This window comes from Notolepis coatsorum (assembly GCF_963971535.1).
Source record: "Notolepis coatsorum genome assembly, chromosome: 17".
NCBI lineage: Eukaryota > Metazoa > Chordata > Actinopteri > Aulopiformes > Paralepididae > Notolepis > Notolepis coatsorum.
Window position 1 is genome coordinate 93,250,033 of NC_140181.1, and position 21,260 is coordinate 93,271,292.

A 21,260-nucleotide genomic window follows, 5' to 3' on the forward strand; every position below is an offset into this window, starting at 1 on the left:
CCAATGCTTCCAAAGACATGTTGTCTCCGATCATGGGCAGAGATGAATTCCTCACAGAGTTCTCTCATGTCAAAGGCATCAACTCTTTCTTGATGTATATGACAAACTGCCACACTGATCAACCTTTTCTGCTTCATGGAGTTGCGAAGCCAGGTCTTCAACCTCCGGACTCCGCTGAAACTCCTCTCAGCTTCAGCAGAGGATGTGGGAACAACCAGCAATAGCCTCACAAGGACTAGGCGACAGCGTAGTAAAACTTAGTTTGCTTTGAAGAAGTAGCTTTCTCCTCTTGGGCGACGGATTTTAACACACACCTTGGGCGACGTATTTTAACACACACCTCGGCTGACGACCCAAGCTATTATTATGCAAAGACAAGTACTTTAGCGAGTGGGTACTTGGCCCGTGCAGGGCAAGAATGCGACCCCCATCTACTGCTCTTTGCATAATAATAGGACAGGTAGTCAGACTCAGCTCTTTGGACGGTAAAACGTGGGAGGTACAATAACTGCATTCTGAAAACATGCGGGGGACACTTTCCGATGTCCCCGGCGTCAGTTACGCCCCTGCACTAGATGACTTACCCGTGCTGCTGGCCAACGGAGACCGACATTGCCACATGGCGGCCATCTTGCGTCGGTGGAGCACGCCCACTCATAACATGCATGTCTATGGTGCAGGTGCATGTACTATTGAAATAACCATAGCTTGCTCAATTTTCAACCGTCTGGTTTGTTAAAAACGTCAGAGATGTAGTTATCATACTGCATACTTATAATGGACTTTCATATGAAAAGAAAAAGCAAGAATCATAACGTTTGTAATAAACCAAACTGTTTGTAAATCCGTCAAGATTTCAGCGAGTTAAAAGTATTTTTGTTTGTGCAGATCATCACCATCATCAGTAAGTCCACTGAAACAAGATGGCCGCCGGTGAACTACGCGGGAGACTCCGCTGTGAGCCATCTAGTGTTATATATATCTATGGGTGCAGTTACCTGCTTTCACCACCTGTCAGGAAGTCCAAGAACCACTGGCAGAGGTCGTAGTTCAAGCCCAGGTCTCTGAGCTTGACGACGAGCTTGGAGGGGACTATGGTGTTGAATGCTGAGCTGTAGTCAATAAATAGCATTCTCACATAGTTCCCCTGCCTCTTGTCCAGGTGTGATGCTGCTGTGTGCAGCACATGGGCTAGCTATGGCGTCCTCTGTCTGTGGACCTGTTGGGGCAGTATGCAAATTGCAGGGGGTCTAGGGAGGGAGGAACAGATGTAGCCCTTCACTAGCTTCTCAAAGCACTTCATGGCTATGGAGGTGAGAGCTACAGGGTGGTAGTCATTGAGGCAAGTGGGCGTGGGTTTTTTGGGTACAGGGACAATAGTGGACTTTTTCAAACAGGTGGGGATGACAGACTGTTCTAGGGACAGGTTAAATACAATATGTCAGTGAATACCGGGGCCAGTTGGTCGGCACAGACTTTTAGGATGCGTCCAGGGATGCCATCCGGTCCTGCCGCTTTCCTGGTATTTACTTTCTTAAAGGTCCTCCTCAACTCGTGCTCTGTTAACCTGAACACTGAGTCTCCATCAGCAGTGACTCTACTTTCTATTGTAGTGGCCCAATGGGGGACAGAAAATGTTTTGTCTTTGTGGAAAGCTTTTATGAAAACATACATTACAATAGACTATGCTCAGGGAACAACTAAAAAAGTGTGTATAATTGCAGGGCCAGCAATGTTGTTTACAAATATTTATAATATATTTACTATTCAAAGAAGCATCTGCTAGGCTTCCATTTGATTTACAGTGCTTCAAAATATTTCTTAGAAGCAAACATCTCCAGTTTGAAACCCATCCAGCAACGACACAATGCAATAGGACAAGTATACAGAGATAAAACCTTGTTCCTACTTTGTAGTGGCCGCTTGTCATTCCCTAATAAATTGACAATGCGCCACGATGCACCTACTCAGATGTTCTACTCAGGTAACAAAAGAAGTTGTGGATGTTGACAGAGTTGAATGTCCAGGCTGCAGCTGATGTAGTTTGTAAGGTTTATTATCCAAAGAAAATGATGGTTAAGAACAGTGCCCCGTTCCTCGTACAGTACGTGGTTCAACTCGATCAAATGTCCTATTAGCCATCTTAAATGAACCCGATGATTGATGTCAGGCTATCTCAGTTTCTCAAAGGCTGATTCACGCTCAAACAATCTTGTTAATTCGAACCAGACTTCAGTAATCAGGATAATTGCGCATGCCCGTCCTACTTTAAAAGGGGAAAGCGTCAATGATTTTCTAAATGGCAACTAAAGTCAAAGAAAGAGCGTCTTTTTTCAACGCTGACGAACAGGAGATGATAATGAACACTTATGAAGAATACAATAAGCACATAATCATGGAAAAATGCAACACCGCCCGCTGCGAGAGCAAGACTAGAAGCATGGCAAAATATCGCAGACAAGTTAAATGCGTTAAGTGTTGGGAAAATGTATAAGCTATGCCTCATTATCCCAATCAATCAGATTATATTTCTTTAAATGTGCCTGCTGGCAGTAGGCTTAATGGAATGAATCATCGAATGAGATCTTGCTAGCGAAAATAATAATTTCAACTCTTTCAGAATAAGTAGATAAAAACAAGCCCAAAGAGTATCTAATTGATACGAATTAATAGATACTTATGATATATGTACTGTATGCGCTTAGGTACCATGTACTATATGTGTATATACATGTATGATGTATGTGTAGATGACCATATAGAAGTAGGAGTTTGAATATGTGTGCAAATCTGTGTATAGGCGGATCAGTATATGTATGTATTATTCATAATCAGAAATTCAATAAATTGAAGCAGTGAAACAACATTGTGTGCGATTCTCTCTATTCTTATCATGAGTCCACCTTAATCATTTTCTACAATAATTCTATGCTATATGGTGTACTAATAACACTGTCATATAATTATGAGTGCTTTCAACCCCCATGTAGTTGCAACCCAGCCATCAAGAGAACATGGGAGCAAGTAAAAACTAAGCACAAAAACATTATTCAGAATGGTGAGTCAATACAATTTGTGCCATACAATTTGTGCCATGGTATTGTATTGAACAGCTTGTCAGTGTCATATATCCTTCATATTTTAGCAAACAAAAAGAGGGCTGATATGGTCAACACCTTTAAGACTCCGGATTTTACTCCTGCTGAGGAGCTGGCACTCCAGCACAATAGGGGTAGGCCCATAATGGAGGGCATAGCTGGGGGCAGCTCAAAATGAGGAAGATCCACAAGGAGATTGCATTGCTTGATCGGCAGCTGGATGTAAGTGTAACCATGTAATGCTTTGCCTAAAGTATTTGTGAGCTTTGGCATGAATTGTAACTGAACTGAAATTCTTATTTCTTGTGCACCTTCATTTACAGGCTGACCAATAGAGTACAAATAAAGGCTTTATTCTACAACATGGATCTCTTAAATTATTTTTGTACATGTTCCTCTATTAATGGGTAACTTAATCGCAAAGGGGGTGGCAAACCATATACCCATATAAATGAAACATGCAAACATAAAGAGAAAAACATAAAATGAGTCCAACATTAACATTAAAACATAAAATTCATCTCAACACCTAACTAAAATGATGGTGGGCAATTCTGTCCCTTGCAGCCCGTCCGGTCTGCTCGTCCAAGTGGACTGGCTGTAGGTCATCCTCAGGATGGTCCATGATGACTGGGACCCTCTCCTTCCTGAGTGTTGCCAGATTGTGGAGCACTGCACAATGCACATGCCACAGTGATGTCACATGCCCTGTCTGGTGCCACCCGCAGACACGTGAATCTGGCCTTCAGTTAGCCAAAGGTCATCTCAATCCGGGCTCTCGTTCGAGCATGAGCCCCGTTGAAACGGGCTTGAGGCCCTGGTGCTGGCTCTGGATAGGGGGTCATGAAGTAGGGCTTGCAGGCATAACCCCTGTCTCCAATTAAGAGTCCATCGTAATGACCTAGTTATATAATAATTATGTACAATGTTAGATCACCTCTACATAAAATAAGCAATTTCTAAATGACATGAGATTTGCTATACCTTGCTCGAAGCTGTGACACAATGTAGACTCTCGGAATATTCTGGAGTCGTGGACGGGATGAGGCAGGTGGAGTCACAGATCATCTAAGATGAATTGCGGTCAAGTCATGGGTGTTGTACAGTACATGGGTCGCCTACAGCAGGCAATTGCAAGGTCCATGACCCCTATTGTCAAAGACATATGATTGTTTTTATAGCAATGTAATTTGAGGAAAATTATGTCATAAGTAGGCCTACCTGCACATTAATGCTGTGAAAGCCTTTTCGATTTACAAAATCTGCCTCGTTTGGGCCAGAGGGCGATTTGATGGGGATCTGCATGCAGTCCACTGCGCCAATTACATTGGGAAACTCTGCATTGATTGATTGATTGAAAATGTTATTAACAGATTGCAGAATGGGTACAATACAGTACGGCTCAATACACACAATTGTTAAGGGGAGGCAGACTAGAGAAGTGTCAACAGAACAGCCTCTCCCTGAACGTCAGCAAAACAAAGAAGATGATTGTGGACTTTAGGAGGTCGGGGGTCAGGGACTACAGCCCCCTCAACATCGACGGGGCACCGGTTGAGAGAGTGAACAGTTTTAAGTACCTCGGAGTCCACATATCCGAGGACTTGACATGGACCACACACATTGACAGTGTTATCAAGAAGGCACGACAACGCCTCTACTTCCTGAGGCGCTTAAGGAAGTTCAACGTGAGTCAGAAGATCCTCAAGAACTTCTACTCATGCACAATAGAGAGCATCCTGACTGGCAATATCACCTCCTGGTTTGGGAATAGCACTGCACAAGACCGCAGCAGACTACAGAGAGTGGCCCGTTCAGCCGAACGCACAATTGGAGGGGGGCTTCCCACTCTCCAAGGCATTTACAACAAGCGGTGCATGGAAAAAAAGCTAAGAGAATAATCAAAGACTCCAGCCACCCAAACAACTGCCTCTTTGAACTGCTGCGGCAAGCGATACCGGAGTCTCATGGCAAGCACAGAGAGACTCAGAAGGAGCTTCTATCCCCAGGCCATCAGGATGCTCAATGAACAAGGATGCTCAATGAACAATGATTGAACAATGAACAATAACAGGCCATCAACACACCCACAGCACACACACACTCACTTTAAATAAACAACACACTGTAGCACCCACTTTACCACACTTTACACTTTATATTTATATTATTGGTAAGGGAATTGCACATCTCTCATTCCTTATCCCTTATTCCTTATTGCACCTCACCACCACAAGGTGGCACCACAAGCTAAGCTATACCTCACCATTTTTTGTACCAGATGTACATACTGTATATAGAGGTATACTGAACAATTGATGTTTACACTTGTTTTTACTTGGGTTGACTCTTGACTTTCTATTTGATACTTTTTTTTTTTTGATCCACTTTTTCTCCCATTTTTCTATATTTTCTCCCATCCCAATTTCGTATCATCCAATTCAACCCTCCCCTGTCACGAACGCTGTTTCTTGCCTCCCACAAGCCGGCTGCAATGTGGACTAAGTCATACATAGCACAAGTCCCCTCCGGTACTTGAGGTAACAGCAGTCGCATCTTTTCACCTGTACAGCGCGATCTCTCAGTGGCGAGGAGTAACGCGTGGGAGACTCACGCTGCCCCCGATACTTCCTGATTCTACTGCGCAGGCGCACCAACCGACCTGTAGGAGTCGCTGTCCACAACGCCCGATCCCCACCCATCAGTTTCCCACCCCCTAATACGGCCAATGTGTATTAGTATGAACGACCAGCTAAACTGAAAGCAATGTGGAGCGCTGGGCTCGAACAGGCAAGCCCAGCGTCTCCGTCATTTGTGGCGAGCGCCTTGCCCACTACGCCACGTAGCCGCCCTTATTTGATACTTATTATACTTATTTATACTATCTTGTTATTATCTAGCACACTCTCAGGAGCAAAACAGAAAGAAACATTTCATGCAAAGTATTCTGTATTTCTGTATGACAAATAATAAAGAAACTTGAAACTTGAACTTGACAGACTTTCGTCTTGTTTACATCAGGGTCCCCCATTTTCAATTCATCATAACATATGAACAGGGGGCGACAGTGGCTCAGGAGGTAGACCAGTAGTCTGGCAATCCGGAGGTTCCCGGTTGAATTCCCGCTCCTCCCGGGCAGCGTGTCGATGTTGGTTGGTTTTGCAGAGTTTGTTATTTGAACCGAATAACATTACTCTAATTACAGTGCCTATTATACTAAGAAGTGGTGTGCATTAATATTCAAAACATAAATACAATACCATTACCATAAACAATACAACTTCTAATATGTCGGTTTTGGCTTCTACAATAATACAGTACTGTATGCTGAACTACTTAATTTGTCCAGACGAGGGCGATAGAGAGCCTTTGAACAACGCCCACCGAGGGAACACTATTACGTCATTGGGCCTTATCCAGGAAGTAGGGAAACGTCAACAATAATCCAGGCCAGGGCGAAGTGTCAGTGTTAGCCAGTGTAGCTAGTTAGGGCTTCTCACGCGTATTTCACATATTTTTTTATATATATATTTTTGTGTGTGTGTTTTAGCTTCTCAGAGAATGTCTTTGTTTGGTAAGATTTTCGGCGGCGGAGGAAAAGGAGGGAAGGGACCGAGCGCGCAGGAGGCGATCCAGAAACTCCGAGACACCGAGGAGATGCTGACGAAGAAGCAGGACTTTCTGGAGAAGAAGATCGACGAGGAGCTGCTCACTGCGAAGAAAAACGGCACGAAAAACAAACGAGGTGAGACACGTCGTTCACACACTGCGAAACGATTCACGTCAATAACATCGATATCGAACTGTGTGCGGCTATCCAAAACAAGTGGCTAACTGCTCAGTAGCATGTATCCTCCTGCTAACCAGCAGCTAGCTGCTAACTTTCCCACTGGTCCACTGCTGTACTCTGTCATGCGTCGGATGTGATCAACTTTACACTCTGTTATCTCTTATGAACACACCTTCCATCGTGGCTGTAAATTATTAATATGAACATCATAATGTAGCTTAGATGAACATCGGCATGCAGAAGGAGGAGGAGTGTAAATTATGATAAATGGGGGACCCTGATGTAAACAAGACGAAAGTCTTTCTCTGGTCTGCATCCCCTTAACAATTGTGTGTATTGAGCCGTACTGTATTGTACCCATTCTGCAATCTGTTAAATACAATTTTCAATCAATTCAATCAATCAATAAAAATACCCTAACTACTGTTACTGTAGCATGTTCATAGCTCCACTGTAGAGGGAACGCTTACTGTGGATACAGAAGACCTGTCGACTAGTAGGGTCACTCACTGTCACGACAGCAACGTGACGTCATGCTAATAGTGTGTAGTTAGACCAGTGGGTGTGTACCTGGACTCACTGGAAAGTCCAGTGGCATCTAGAGAAAGACCGATGGTATTGGAATCAGCCAGGCTCTAGAAGTCATTTCCCAATGTTTTTTTTTTTTTTTTTTTATCCACTTTTTCTCCCATTTTCTATATTTTTCTCCCATCCCAATTTCGTATCATCCAATTCAACCCTCCCCTGTCACGAACGCTGTTTCTTGCCTCCCACAAGCCGGCTGCAATGTGGACTAAGTCATACATAGCACAAGTCCCCTCTGGTACTTGAGGTAACAGCAGTCGCATCTTTTCACCTGCGCAGCTCGATCTCTCAGTGGCGAGGAGTAAAGGCCTCTACATGCTACAGCAACTTCAAAGCAACTGCAACACAACATCGGCGCGATTTCAGCGCGGTTGTTTTAGAGGGTCTTGTAGACTGTGTTGCTTGGACGTTGCGTACATGTCCCCAGAATCTAACTGAACAACCGTTGCGTTGATATTGCGTAGCAGTGATTGGTTGGTTAGCGAATGGGGGCGGGGCTGTCATAGAATAATATTAGTCCCGCAGAGAATAATATCCTCCATTGTTGAAGCCAGCGTTGACGCTAAATAATCAGCGTCACATAGCTCGCCTTTTTCTGAAAACCCAAGCACATATTGTTCCATAGCATACGCCTTCAGTTGATCATGACAAATCCTCTTACCTTGACGATTAAAAAGCCTCCATAATTTAGTAAATAAAGATGTAGCCAGCCAGCTAGCATTGGGTCTATTCAAAATGCTATCCACATTAGCTACATTAGCTAACCAAGTAAATACAATGGTATCCGTCCTGAGGTAACGTTAAATACAACGTTTGCTAGTCGAAATGACTGGACACACACAGGGACAAGTTAAACATCAATCAAGTAATTTATTCCAATAGGTAGTTTGAGCTGCATGTGAGCCGAGGTCCTCTCCATTGGAAACGAATGATGTTACGGTAACGTTAGCTCGAAAAGCACAGAAAGTCAAGCTGCTAGCAACAGACACTATAACACTTCCGGTCGGGGGTTTTCAAAATAAAAGAGCGACGTCTAAAATCACCGGAAATACGTTTATTTTGTACATTATCCAAAGTTAACACGAACCTAAACTAACTTTAGATTAGTTTAGGTTCGTGTAACGTTAGATATTGTAAAAAATAAACGTATTTACGGTGCTTTTAGACTCGCTCTTTTATTTTGAAACCCCCCGCCCGGAAGTAAAAATTATGCTTATTTTTCTGCTTTTATCAATGGGTTGGTTGAGAAGGGAAGCGTCATCTATCTAGGGAACCTAGCTACATACGGGGTACAATGTTACATCGGCTGCGCGTTGATTTTGCAGAAGCATAAAGGTAGAGTGTCTGCAACACCGTTGCTTTGTCGATGTTGTGTCGAAGTTGCTTTGAATTTGCTGTAGCATGTAGAGGCCTTAACGCGTGGGAGGCTCACGCTCATAGATATCTATAGCTCACGCTGCCCCCGACACTTCCTGATTCTACTGCGCAGGCGCACCAACCGACCTGTAGGAGTCGCTGTCCACAACGCCCGATCCCCACCCATCAGTTTCCCACCCCCTAATACGGCCAATGTGTATTATTATGAACGACCAGCTAAACTGAAAGCAATGTGGAGCGCTGGGCTCGAACAGGCGAGCCCAGCGTCTCCAGCATTCGTGGCGAGTGCCTTGCCCACTACGCCACGTAGCCGCCCTTCCCAATGTTTTATCCACTTTTTCTCCTGTTTTCCTCCCATCCCAATTTAGTCGTTATGTCAATTCCCCCCTCCCCTTCCTGGTCGTTGCTCGCATGTGCCCCCCCACTGGTCGGTCTAGGGAGCCCTGAAGTCTAACAGATGCTTCCTCCGAGACATAGGAGAACAGCCAGCAGCATCTTTTCACCTGCCAGCGCGGACTCTCATTGGCGAAGTGTAACGTGTGGGAGGTCACACTACCCTTACCATCTCCCTCCCTCGCTGTGCAAGCGCCCTGACCGACCTGTAGGAGTCGCTGTTTACAACGACCAGATTACCACTAGGCTTGGGCGGTATGACGGTATACCGGGGTATTTCGAAATACCGACGGTATTGAAAATCAATACCGTCTAAACTGAGTTTTGTTGTAGTGCACACACGCGCCAGCAGAGGGCGAGACTAGTCCTCACTAGTGGGGCGAGCCATGCAGAGCTGGTTGTCTAAACACAGGAGGAGGAGGAGGGGAACCCCGCTTCAGTGAGTGAAATTAAACGAGACACGCTTACCGTTGCTGGTGCTGCGGGCTAACTGGCTATTCTGAGAGCTAACTGTAGTGTTGTGTATGATCACAACGGTGTTCACGCTTTACGGTAATGTTGCGACAGTGCTGTGAAAATACCGTAAGGTTGTGGTAACGAGTAGGGATGTTTTTTTTTTTTTTTTTTTAACTTTTTTTTTTCATGTCAACGTTCACACGCACAATATATGCTTACCTAGGATTTGACTTGATTCAACAACAAAGCAGTCGGAGCAATGACAAGCCGAAAACTGTCGAAATTGTAGTTATTTGAAGTTTGGATTTTTTTTTTACGACTAAAGTACAGAAAAAAGGTACCGTTGGGTACCGGTATCGATTCACAGGTACCGGTACCGGTATCGGCTCAAATGTGAAAGGTACCCATCCCTAGTAACGAGAGTGTGTGTTGTTGTGTGTAGGATGCTGCGGGCGAACTGCTACCATTCTGAGAGCTTAACGTTAGCACTAGATGCTGCGGGCGAACTGCTACCATTCTGAGAGCTTAATGTTAGCACTAGATGCTGCAGGCTAACTGCTACCATTCTGAGAGCTTAACGTTAGCACTAGATGCTGTGGGCTAACTGCTACCATTCTGAGAGCTTAACGTTAGCACTAGATGCTGCGGGCTAACTGCTACCATTCTGAGAGCTTAACGTTAGCACTAGATGCTGCGGGAGGACTGCTACCATTCTGAGAGCTTAACGTTAGCACTAGATGCTGCGGGCGAACTGCTACCATTCTGAGAGCTTAACGTTAGCACTAGATGCTGCGGGCGAACTGGCCATCTCCGTGATTTGTTTACTTGGTAACACAGGCTGCGTGAGCCAGTATGATGGCCGGCCAAGCCGGAGGCAACGCTGACAGCCGGATTCGATACCAGTGTCTCTCGCGTTGGTGACGAGCGCTTAGTCCGCTGCGCCACCCAGCCGCCCACGTAATTTCCCAATGTTTGAAACCAACCCTGTGCTTCCTGACAAAGAGTATTCACCACACCTATTAAATAAACAATCACAGCCTGTACGCAGAGCCATGGCTAATATTGCATAAAGTTCCAGGACTGTCACACAGTCATGACCTAGCTAGCTATTGTTGTGTACATTCATTGCCCTGGCCTAATTATGTCCTTCCTTCTGCCATACCATCACATATGACTCAGCCACTATCTCATTGACTGACAGATTTACTACCACAGATTTCCATGTCAGGCCTCTATCTTGTAGTCACCTGACTGGGGCCTATTATCAAAGTACATCCCAATTTATTTGTATTAAAGGGGAGCATCACCTTTAGTTCAATAGATCATACATGGTATTTGTTATTCATCATCTAGGGACAAGGCCTGCTGCCTGATCAGTATTTGTGAACATGAACAACTCTTACCTTAAGCCAGAAACCAGAGAAGTAACGCTCTAAAACGTTGTGCTGTCATCAGGTATAACGTCTGGAGTTTCTCTATAGACGAGTGAATGGGAGATGGTTGTTGTGGAGCCACAGATTATATTAGATTCAAATGTATTGTCATCGTACAGCACAAGTACAGTACAATGAAAAGAAGTGTGGCATCCAACCAGAGTTCAAATGTAACAGCAAAGTGCAACTGTAATGTACAGATGATTAAACTGGGTACAAAATATACAAATTACTACTAGTACTGAGTGTAGTGCTACCCGGATGTACAGAGTTGTAGTATAATATGTACAGTGATACAGGTGTTTTACAGTATGGTAGTATTCATACTGGCCAGCAGCGTAACTAGTAAGAGTAGGACTACATATACTGGGGGGGGCGACAGTGGCTCGGGAGGTAGAGCAGTCGTCTGGTTATCCGGAGGTTCCTGGTTTGATTCCCGCTCCTCCCTGGTAGCGTGGCGAAATGTCCTTGAGCAAGACACTTAACCCCTAACTGCTCCTGATGAGCAGGTTGGCACCTTGCATGGTGGCCTCCGATGTCGGCGTGTGGCTGAATGTGAGGAACAAATTGTAAAGCGATTTGGATAAAAGCGCTATATAAATGCAGCCATTTGCCATTTATATACAGTAACTATCTACACGTGTAAAAGGACTAATCTGCAGATAAACAGAATGTCTATCTGAAATTCTGAACTTTGATACCCAAGTGAGCTGTATTTTATAGTAGTGTTATCAGATCTGAACCAGAGATGTACCCAGATCCCTTAGGGAATCCCCAGTGTGCTCTCTCTGTTACATAATTGATTCTCTATGGAGCAGATCCCGCCTTAATGCCAGATGTCATCAAGTTCAAGTTTCAAGTTTTGTTTTATTTGTCACATATAAGGTACATGTACATTACAGTGAAATGCTTGGTTCTGTATGAGCCTCCTGAGATTGTGCTTCATACAGTAAAAATAAAAGTTAAAGAATAAAGACCAAACACTATACGAAATATACAAAACTAAAATAAAAAATGCAAAAACAAGTCAGACACAACAGTCAATGGGTCTCATTCCCCAAAATGTTCCAAAGAGTTCTCTTGGAAGACTTATCTTGAAACCGACTGAGACAGAATAATGCAGAATAAATGTAATTACGTGCTGGTAATATGTCTTAAGTGGCTCAAACGGTCGCACCTGTGACATCTGCTTGGGGAATGGCATTATGTCTCAAACGCGAAAGCACGTCCCCGTTCAGGTCATTTGCATACAAAACAACGCCTCCAGAGCTCCTTATAAGGCAAAGTAATGACGCAGCTGTGTGGAAATGGATGCGGAAGTGCCTTGCGAGTCTTGCGCGACCCATCGAAATGAGATTAGATTCATGTATTGTCATCAATAGTACAGCTCGTGGTACACCTGCCGCAGCACGCGCACACACACGCGCAGTATACTGTAGCCTACGGCGTAATGAATGAACGCAGTATAGGCTTATTATTCCATTAATGCCTACGGCGTAATGAATGAACGCAGTATAGGCTTATTATTCCATTAATGCCTACGGCAGGGGTGGGCAATTATTTTTCCCAGGGGGCCGAATGAGCAACTGAAAATATGTTGGAGGGCCGGGCCAAAATTCCAAACTCAATTATGCATAATATACATTTTATTTATATAAAAAGGAGTAAATGGCATTGTTTTGACCCCTGGTAAGAGTGTATGTTATTATTTGGCAATTAAAAGGTGAGGTTAGCTTTCAAAAATATCATTTATTCAAATATAATTTATTTCCAAAATGATAAACAAAATGTGAAACATTAATAACAAAGGGCATTTTGAGTTTCATATACTATTGAAACAAGGATTTTCTTAGCTTTCTAAAGACATCACATCATCTTATAGCAAAAATAAACAAGACATGTCACTGAACTGTGTAAAGAAAAGTGTCCCAGTTTTGTAGCCTTTTTTACTTTACATGCCTATATTAAACATTTAATGTTTTCAGAACTGTGCAAAACAAAGAAAAAAAAAGACCAAGTGTCCCATTTCACTTGTTATATTTCCACATTTGAGTGTTCTTCAGTTCTTCTTTTTTTCATTCAGTGTGAGAAATCCAGTCTCTGTTGAGCTTTAACAAGTCCATCAAAGTCAGGTTGCATGTCTGAGGTGGAGATGCGAAGCACAGCTGCCAGATGTTCATCAGTGAGAGAGGATCTGTACCTGGACTTGGTAAACGTCATGACTGAGAATGTCTGTTCACATATGTAGGTGGATCCAAAGAGAACCAACATCTTCTGAGCATGTCTCCTCATGTTTGGAAAGTTCTCCTTGAGAGCAGAGTAGAACTCTAGCAGTGATGCTGACTTAAAGTGCTCTTTCAGTAGTGAATCAGACTGCAGGTCAATGAGTTCAAGCTGAACAACTATCAACACTGCAGGTAAAGGGAGAGGAAACCAGCTGCATTTCATCCTCAATCTTTTTGAAATCTTAAACGCCTTGAAAATTCATCATGCAGTGCTCCCAACATGGATGAGTACCTGTGCCGGTGATCAGCTGATGGTTTGACTTCTTTCAGGGTTTTCATGTGTTTGAGATTGTTGCTGCCTAGTTGCCTTGAAATTAATTGCAACTTTGTCATGAAGGCTTTCACATGGCTATGCATTTCATGAGCAAAAATGCCCTTGCCCTGCAGTTGTGTGTTCAGTAGGGATGGGTACCGTTCACATTTGAACCGATACGGTACCGGTACCTGTGAATCGATACCGGTACCCAACGGTACCTTTTTTCTGTACTTTAGTCTCTAAAAATGTTATCTACCTACCTCAGTTGTGGAAAAAAAATCCAAACTTCAAATAACCACACTTTCGACCGTTTTCGGCTTGCCCCGACTGCTTTGTTGTTGAATCAAGTCAAATCCTAGGTAAGCGTATATTGTGCGTGTGAACGTTGACATGAAAAAAAAAGAAAAATATTTAATTTTAATTAATTTTTTTTGTTATTATCATGTAATCTTTCGCGGGCCGTACAATACCCAGGTCTGGCCTACGGCGTAATGAATGAACGCAGTATAGGCTTATTATTCCATTAATGACTTCTTGCATTAGGATTTAATAGATACTATATGCTCTGCCCTACGTACAGTATAGGTACAGTCTGTACTTATACTGTACGTAGGGCAGAGGCAGAGCATATATATAGTATCTACTAAATCCTAATGAAACAAGTAACTAGAATATATTAAGCCTATACTGTGGGGCGGCGTGGCTCAGGGGTAGAGCGGGTTGTCCAATGATCCAAGGGTTGGTGGTTCGAATCCCGCTCAAGCCCATGTCCATCCCACTGCCGTTGTGTCCTTGGGCAAGACACTTAACCTACTTGCCTCGTATGAATGTGTATGCATGTGAATGAATGTTGGTGGTGGTCGGAGGGGCCGCTTCCGTGAGTCTGCCTCAGGGCAGCTCTGGCTGCAATTGTAGCTTACCACCACCGGTATGACTGTGTATGAACGAATAATGGACTCTGTGAAGCGCTCTGGGTCAGTGAAGAGCGCTATATAAAAATCCAAGTCATTATTATTATTATTATTAGACACGTAGGCCATACTGGCCCACACAAGACTTGTTATGGAATATTAATGCAGTCTATTTCCATGCGATTAGCTTTAGTTCTTATTTATTTATTTATCCACTGTCATTTCAGTATTGGTGTATAGGCTATATAGTGTATTTCAATATAAGTTTAATTGATTAATGATATATTTGAAGGAATGCAGGTTTATAGCTATATCAAACAAAGGTCTGTCCCATTGTATACCAATCATTTGCATGTTGACCTGCATTCTTTCAAATGTATATAATTAATCATTAAAACATATGTGTAACAAATAAGAAATACAAATTCCACAGAAGGCATTAAATAATAATTATTTTCAATCATTTCACAATAATTGCATAATTGTGTTTGAATATCTGAGTAATTAAAGTAATTATACATTTGTCCAAAATAGCTGGTTCAGATATGGTTAATCCAGCTGCCCTGTGATCAGATGAATCCATATTATTTATTTTTCCGACATCAAATGCGTAATTTCTTATCGTACAAATATTGTCTTAATTATGATTAAGTAATTAATTCCAAGGAGGCCTGTAGCGTTAACATGAAGGAATCACTATGAGAACACAGTCTGTCAAGTTAATACAATTTTCAATTAGTCAATCAATCATAAGTGTGCTCCTCAGCACTCTTAAATCTGCTCTCAGCCACGCTCAAATCTGATCTCAGGAAAATTTGGGGAATCGCGCTACCAGCCCTAATACTCCCTAATCTGCCTAAGAGGACATTTTTGGTTGTAAATCCGTTCGGGAATGAGACCCAATGACACCAACGGTTACCCGATTGCCCGGGGCAAGTAAAACACTAAGTGGAGTTTGCCTTCTGGCTGTGCGAATGGACAATGTTTTTTTTTTTTTTTTATTGTTTTTAGAGACTGGGAAGCAACCTTCTTGTGTTCGTTATTCACACAACTAGAGATCTATTTGTCCATAAACAAACACTTAAACGTGCGCCGCTCTCTCCCTCCCCATCTCTGACACGCAAACACCTACCAGCTTCCCAATCATCCATTGGCAGATGAGACGGCAAAATCAGCCACGCTTGTTAGAACAGAGAACATTAGTTAATTGCTTGCCAGTAGCCTATTTGGATATGGTGTTTGTTTGTATATGATCATTTTTATATTCATCCATATATGTTAAATAAATTAATAAAAAAAAGTATCTGTCAATTCAGGTCTCTACAGTTGGGGTATTTCACATGTGCGAACCGGAACAATAATTTACGAGTATAGTGTGTGAGTAAAGATTAGAATGTACCGGACCCCCCCCCCCCCCCCTGCAAATTATTAAAATTGATAAACTAGTGGTGTTGCACCTTATGCATTGCACCTTATGCATAACAACCATCAGTCGCACTTCTGTGGTCTGGAAAATTGCAGAGCAGTGTTCTCTTACCTGCTGCCTCACATGGACTTTAAAAGTGGCAGACAATAGCAGAACAGCATCAGGTCAAAAGCAAAACACTCAAGTATGGCTTAACTTCACTGAAACATACAATAATAATAATAATACATCTATTTTATATATAGCGCTTTTCCAGATGCTCAAAGACGCTGTGAACAATGATGGCAGCACATGATTGGTCGCATTTTGCACCTTCTTTACTTCGACACGTCAATACATTTTATTTTCTTTAGATCGCACTGGTGTGATTTTCAAATGGAAAAGAAAACCACTTTCAAAATGTGTTGAAAAGGTACACAATAAATGTACGCTGCCCATACCAGTATCGGTGTCGCTTAATGAATCCGCTATGCAAGCTAAACCGCATGTTTATTGTTTGGTGCCAACCTCTCTCTCTCCGCCCCTCCTCTGTCTCGTTGCGAGCAGTATAGGCCACAGACATGCTCTGTGTTGTATTTCAAGGGAAATATACCTCTACCCCCCTGTACAGTGCTTCATCTACCCCCCTTTACAGTGCTACATCTACCCCCATGTACAGTGCTTCTGCAAATTCAGATGTTCTGTTTTATTGTCGCAGCTTTTTTAAATGTACCACATACATTCGCAAAAACGTGAGATGCTTGTTTTTCCCGGCTCCTCAACCGTATTCGATTTTTATACAACAATCTGTAAACTATACAATACAAGGTAAAGACAGTGGATAAATAAATAAAAATATTTCTACAGTGTAAATAGCAGCATTGTGTGTGTGTCTAAGTGTGCTTGTGTGGTGTGTAAGTCACTTAAGGTGCTTTTGTGTGTATATGCTCATGTAATAATTCAGAGTCTATCCGTCAGCAGTCTGTTTGCCCGGTGGAAGTAGCTGTTCAGTGTTCTCTTGGATGTGGACCTGAGACTGCGGTACCGTCTGCCAGACGGCATGAGCTCAAACCAAAGTGTGTGGTTTGGGTGGGTGGGGTCTTTCAGGATCCTGTGTGTTTTGCTGATGCACCGCTCGTGACTATACTTCTATGGTATCTAAAGGTCTTATTTCTTAGATTTGTGTTGAGATCATTTCATATAATAATAACATGTTGTTTAACAACTAAAAATCAAGCATGTTTCTTTCTTCCAAAAAGAAAGAGAATGCCCCGCCTTAAGTACCTTCGTTTCTTCATGCACACCTGGGGGGACAGTTAGCAAAAACAAGAAACACTTACAATGGAGGGCTCTTACACTTACAACGGCTACAGTAGGCTATATAATTATAATCCTACCCATTGTTTACAACGGACCCTTTTATCTTTGTGAACATGACCTTTTAGGCAAGTAGAACATGACCTGTACGCGTCAATACTTTTACCAACGGATTTCCAGTTCCGCGTGTGCGTTCTGCGATCTGATTGGCCACTGACGTTTCTGGTCGTGTGACATGTGCGGCCAATCGTGTGACGCCTGTTTCTTTCACCGGTTAAGCTTAGGCACTCTTTCGAAGTTGGTTAAGGTTAGAGTTTGTCTTAGAGCAGGGCGATAGAACACCAGCCCTGATTCCAAACTCTAACCGTAACCAACTTCGAAAGAGTCGCCTAAGCTTAACCAGTGATAAACTAGGTGTTAGGTCGTTTGCATGCCGTTCGAGGCGGAAATGGGCAAAGACACAGGCGTCACGCGATTGGGCGCACATGTCACATGACCAGAAACGTCAGTGGCCAATCAGATCGCAGAACGTGAACGCGGAACTGGAAATGCGTTGGTAAAAAAAATAGACGCGACCTGTACATGTACCGATGGGTAAGTGACCTCCCGCATTTCACTGTATGCTTGTATGCTGTGACAAATAAAACTCTTGACTTGACTTGATGGGTAAGTGCTTTTGAGACCACTGATAAGATAAGATATTCCTTTATTGATCACCTTGGGGAAATTCAGGAGTCATAGTAGCATGGGGGAGGGGAGGTACAAGTATGGGCAGGGTAATAGTATAAGACATAAATATAGGCAAATACAACTATAGTAAAGATAAAAATAAGCAGTGTAAACAATATAATTAACTCTGAATATGAGCAAGTAAACTGTAATCAGAGGTGCAGATGAGGGTCTATGCCCCATCTGTTGTATTAGGCTATACACTTAGAATCTGAAGTATACAGTATACACGGGTGCAGTATACATTATTAACTGGCATGATATACATCATACTGTACATTATACGTTGTAGTTTAGGTGGTAAGAGTCAGACACACTTAGTGATCAGATCATTCCTAGTAGTTCTCGAGTTCTGCTGCCATTGGTTCTCCGGCTGCTGTCAGCGGTCCCTGCCGACCGTCACAAGTTTGAGTCTTCTTAGCTCTCTGCTTTCTGGCTTTGGGAGACGTGTTTATAAAGTACCATCCATATGAATAATAATAGCCTAAATTGTGTTGTTTTCCCCCTTATTTTAATTTTTGTATCCACTTTTTCTCCTTATTTTTATATTTTTCTTCCATCCCAATTTCGTGTCGCCAATTCTCCCCTTCAATTCTGCCCTTCAATTCTGCCCTCCCCTGTCTTGAACGTTGCTAGACTATGCCTCCCACTGGTCGGCTGTAGTGAGGATAGAAGCCTTGCATCACGTGTCCCCTCCGGTACACGAGGAGGCAGCCTGTCGCATCTTTTCACCAGACAGTTTACCTCACCTCAGTTAGTCCTGTGAAAGTAGGACAGTCATGTAGACAGATGGACCCTTTATTTATATATATATGCTTTGGCACCAGATAAGGGTTTGATTTAAAGAGGTTCTTCTGCATGATTGAATTCATGATTAATCTTCAGGTTTGTTGATTTAGATTAACTCAATCTTTTAGACTATTCCATTTGGTCCACAAAAACCTGTGACTATTTGTCGGTTAAGAATTTATTTTGTCACAGGACAGCAGTTGTTTGAAAAGCCACATGCTGGAATAAGACCTGCTCATATCGGGGAAGCAGTTCTTTATTTTTAACTCCACACGCAACCGCCTCTGCTCATATTGGCTATAACAATAGTTTATCAAATCACTGACTACACCCCAGAGACTTGGTTTCACAATTCGCTATCCGTGAACTACATGCCTCATTTATCCATCTATGGGTCTGTTGAATTTGACAATGCCATTATGGGCCTTGTCTCCACTAGCCAGGGTTTAACCGTGCTGTGGCTTGTCTGGCACACAGTGAGCATCTCCATGGTAAATGGTTTTATCCAAATCGCTTTATAATTTTGTTCCTCACATTCACCCATTCACTCACACATTCACACACCAATGGCGGAGGCAAACATGCAAGGTGCCAACCTGCTCATTGGGAGCAATTAGGGGTTAAGTGTCTTGCTCCAGCGACACGCTGCCCGCGAGGAGCAGGAATTAAACCAGGAACTTTCTGATTACCAGACCACTGCTCTACCTCTTGAGCCACTGTCGCCCCCCCATTGTCTTTAGAACCTGGCCAGGTCTGGCTTATCATCATGGTTTAGTTGGGGTATCACAATTGGTGGTGTGAATTTTGAAAGGTTGCCTAGCAACCTGGGAGTTTACAAGAAACACAATGGACACACAAACCCAACCGTACCATACCATCCTAGACCATGGCTAGCCCCAGCTAGGCTGAACATGGCTAATGGAGATACAAACCCAAAGGTACCATACCATCCTGGGCCATGGCTCGCCCCAGCCAGGCTGAACATAGCTAATGTAAACACAAACCCGACCGTACCATACCACGCTAGACCAGGTAACCCCAGCCAGGCTGAACATGGCTAATGGGGACAAAGAATGTGGTTCCATAGTATAATTGTTTAAAGGCCTTTGTCAATGGGATTGGGTTTCTTCATTGAGACACACGTATCTCGTGTTTCATTATAAATCCACCATCCACCCATCCCTCCCTTCTTCCTCATCTTCCTCATCCTCTCCCTCTTGTGTGTTGTTTTCTTGCCCCACAGCGGCGTTGCAGGCCTTGAAAAGAAAGAAGCGCTATGAGAAGCAACTGGCCCAGATTGACGGCACGCTGTCCACCATCGAGTTCCAGAGGGAGGCTCTGGAGAACGCCAACACCAACACGGAGGTGCTGAAGAACATGGGCTTCGCCGCCAAGGCCATGAAGTCGGCCCACGAAAACATGTAAGACGAGAACTACATTAGACTCAAATGTATTGATTCAAATGCCTTTATTGTCAAAAGAAGAAATTCAGAAAAAAGGTTTTTTCCCGGACCCCTCAACCGTAGTAGATTTGTAAACATAATACACAACGTATATTCTATCCATCCAAACTATAACTATAAGTTATAGCTATAAATATAAACTATAACTATAAACTAGATAATCTATAATAAATTAACTAAATAAATTGTCATTATACAGCACAAGTATAGTACCCCGCAAATAAGTTGGCATCTAACCAGAGTGCAAAGGTAACCGTAAAGTGCAATGACAATATACAAGTGATTATTCTGTAATATATATATATATATAAATGAGTACTACTGAGTAATAATGCTAATCTGACATATGTACAGTATTATTATGTACAGTGATAGTAGAAGTATAAATACACTATGGTAGTAGTAGCCATACCGGCCAGTGGTATAATAACTAGTATGTGTAGGTAAGGGATACATACAGATATAGATATAGTATATACAGGTATGTAAATACTAAATAGGAATATATGCATATATATGCATATTTCAGACAGGTGTTGGTAAATATAAATAATATACATACTACGGTATATACAGTATTATTGTACATCGTACAGTTATATGGGTAGACTATAGTTTGAAGAGAAGAGAGCATCCCCTATCATTGAGATTTTTCATACAATATCATAGGTTGTTGATTGATTTAAATGAAATGTATTATTCACAAACAAAAATAAGATAGATGAGTTTGAATATGGCCACTGGTGACATTGAATCCTTGTGTTGTCATCATTGATTGATTCATTCATTCATATCATTTCATGGAGCTGTAATTAACACAACTAAATGAATGTGTGCAAAACTGTTCCGAGGTTTTAGATGTGTGATATTATGTGCAAAATAAATCAGCATTGTTTTTTAGTGAAGTGTCCCTTTAAAACTGAATCATGGTGTCACCAGAAAGGTATCCAGCTAAAACTAAAACACTACTTCC

The 21,260-nt window shown here is 42.6% G+C and overlaps 1 protein-coding gene across 2 annotated transcripts in view; it reads left to right on the forward strand.

Annotated features, from left to right (window-relative positions):
* Positions 1–6,531: 6,531 nt before the first annotated feature.
* The window catches only part of LOC311244455 (charged multivesicular body protein 4c), a 33,513-nt gene continuing 18,784 nt past the window's right edge, over positions 6,532–21,260 (forward strand). For both annotated transcript variants that reach the window (XM_084333973.1, XM_084333972.1), the window contains exons 1-2: positions 6,532–6,843; positions 20,068–20,245. In XM_084333973.1, coding sequence (XP_084190099.1) covers positions 6,660–6,843; positions 20,068–20,245 — 362 coding nt within the window. In that variant the 5' untranslated portion in view covers positions 6,532–6,659. The remainder of the gene's footprint in view (positions 6,844–20,067; positions 20,246–21,260) is intronic.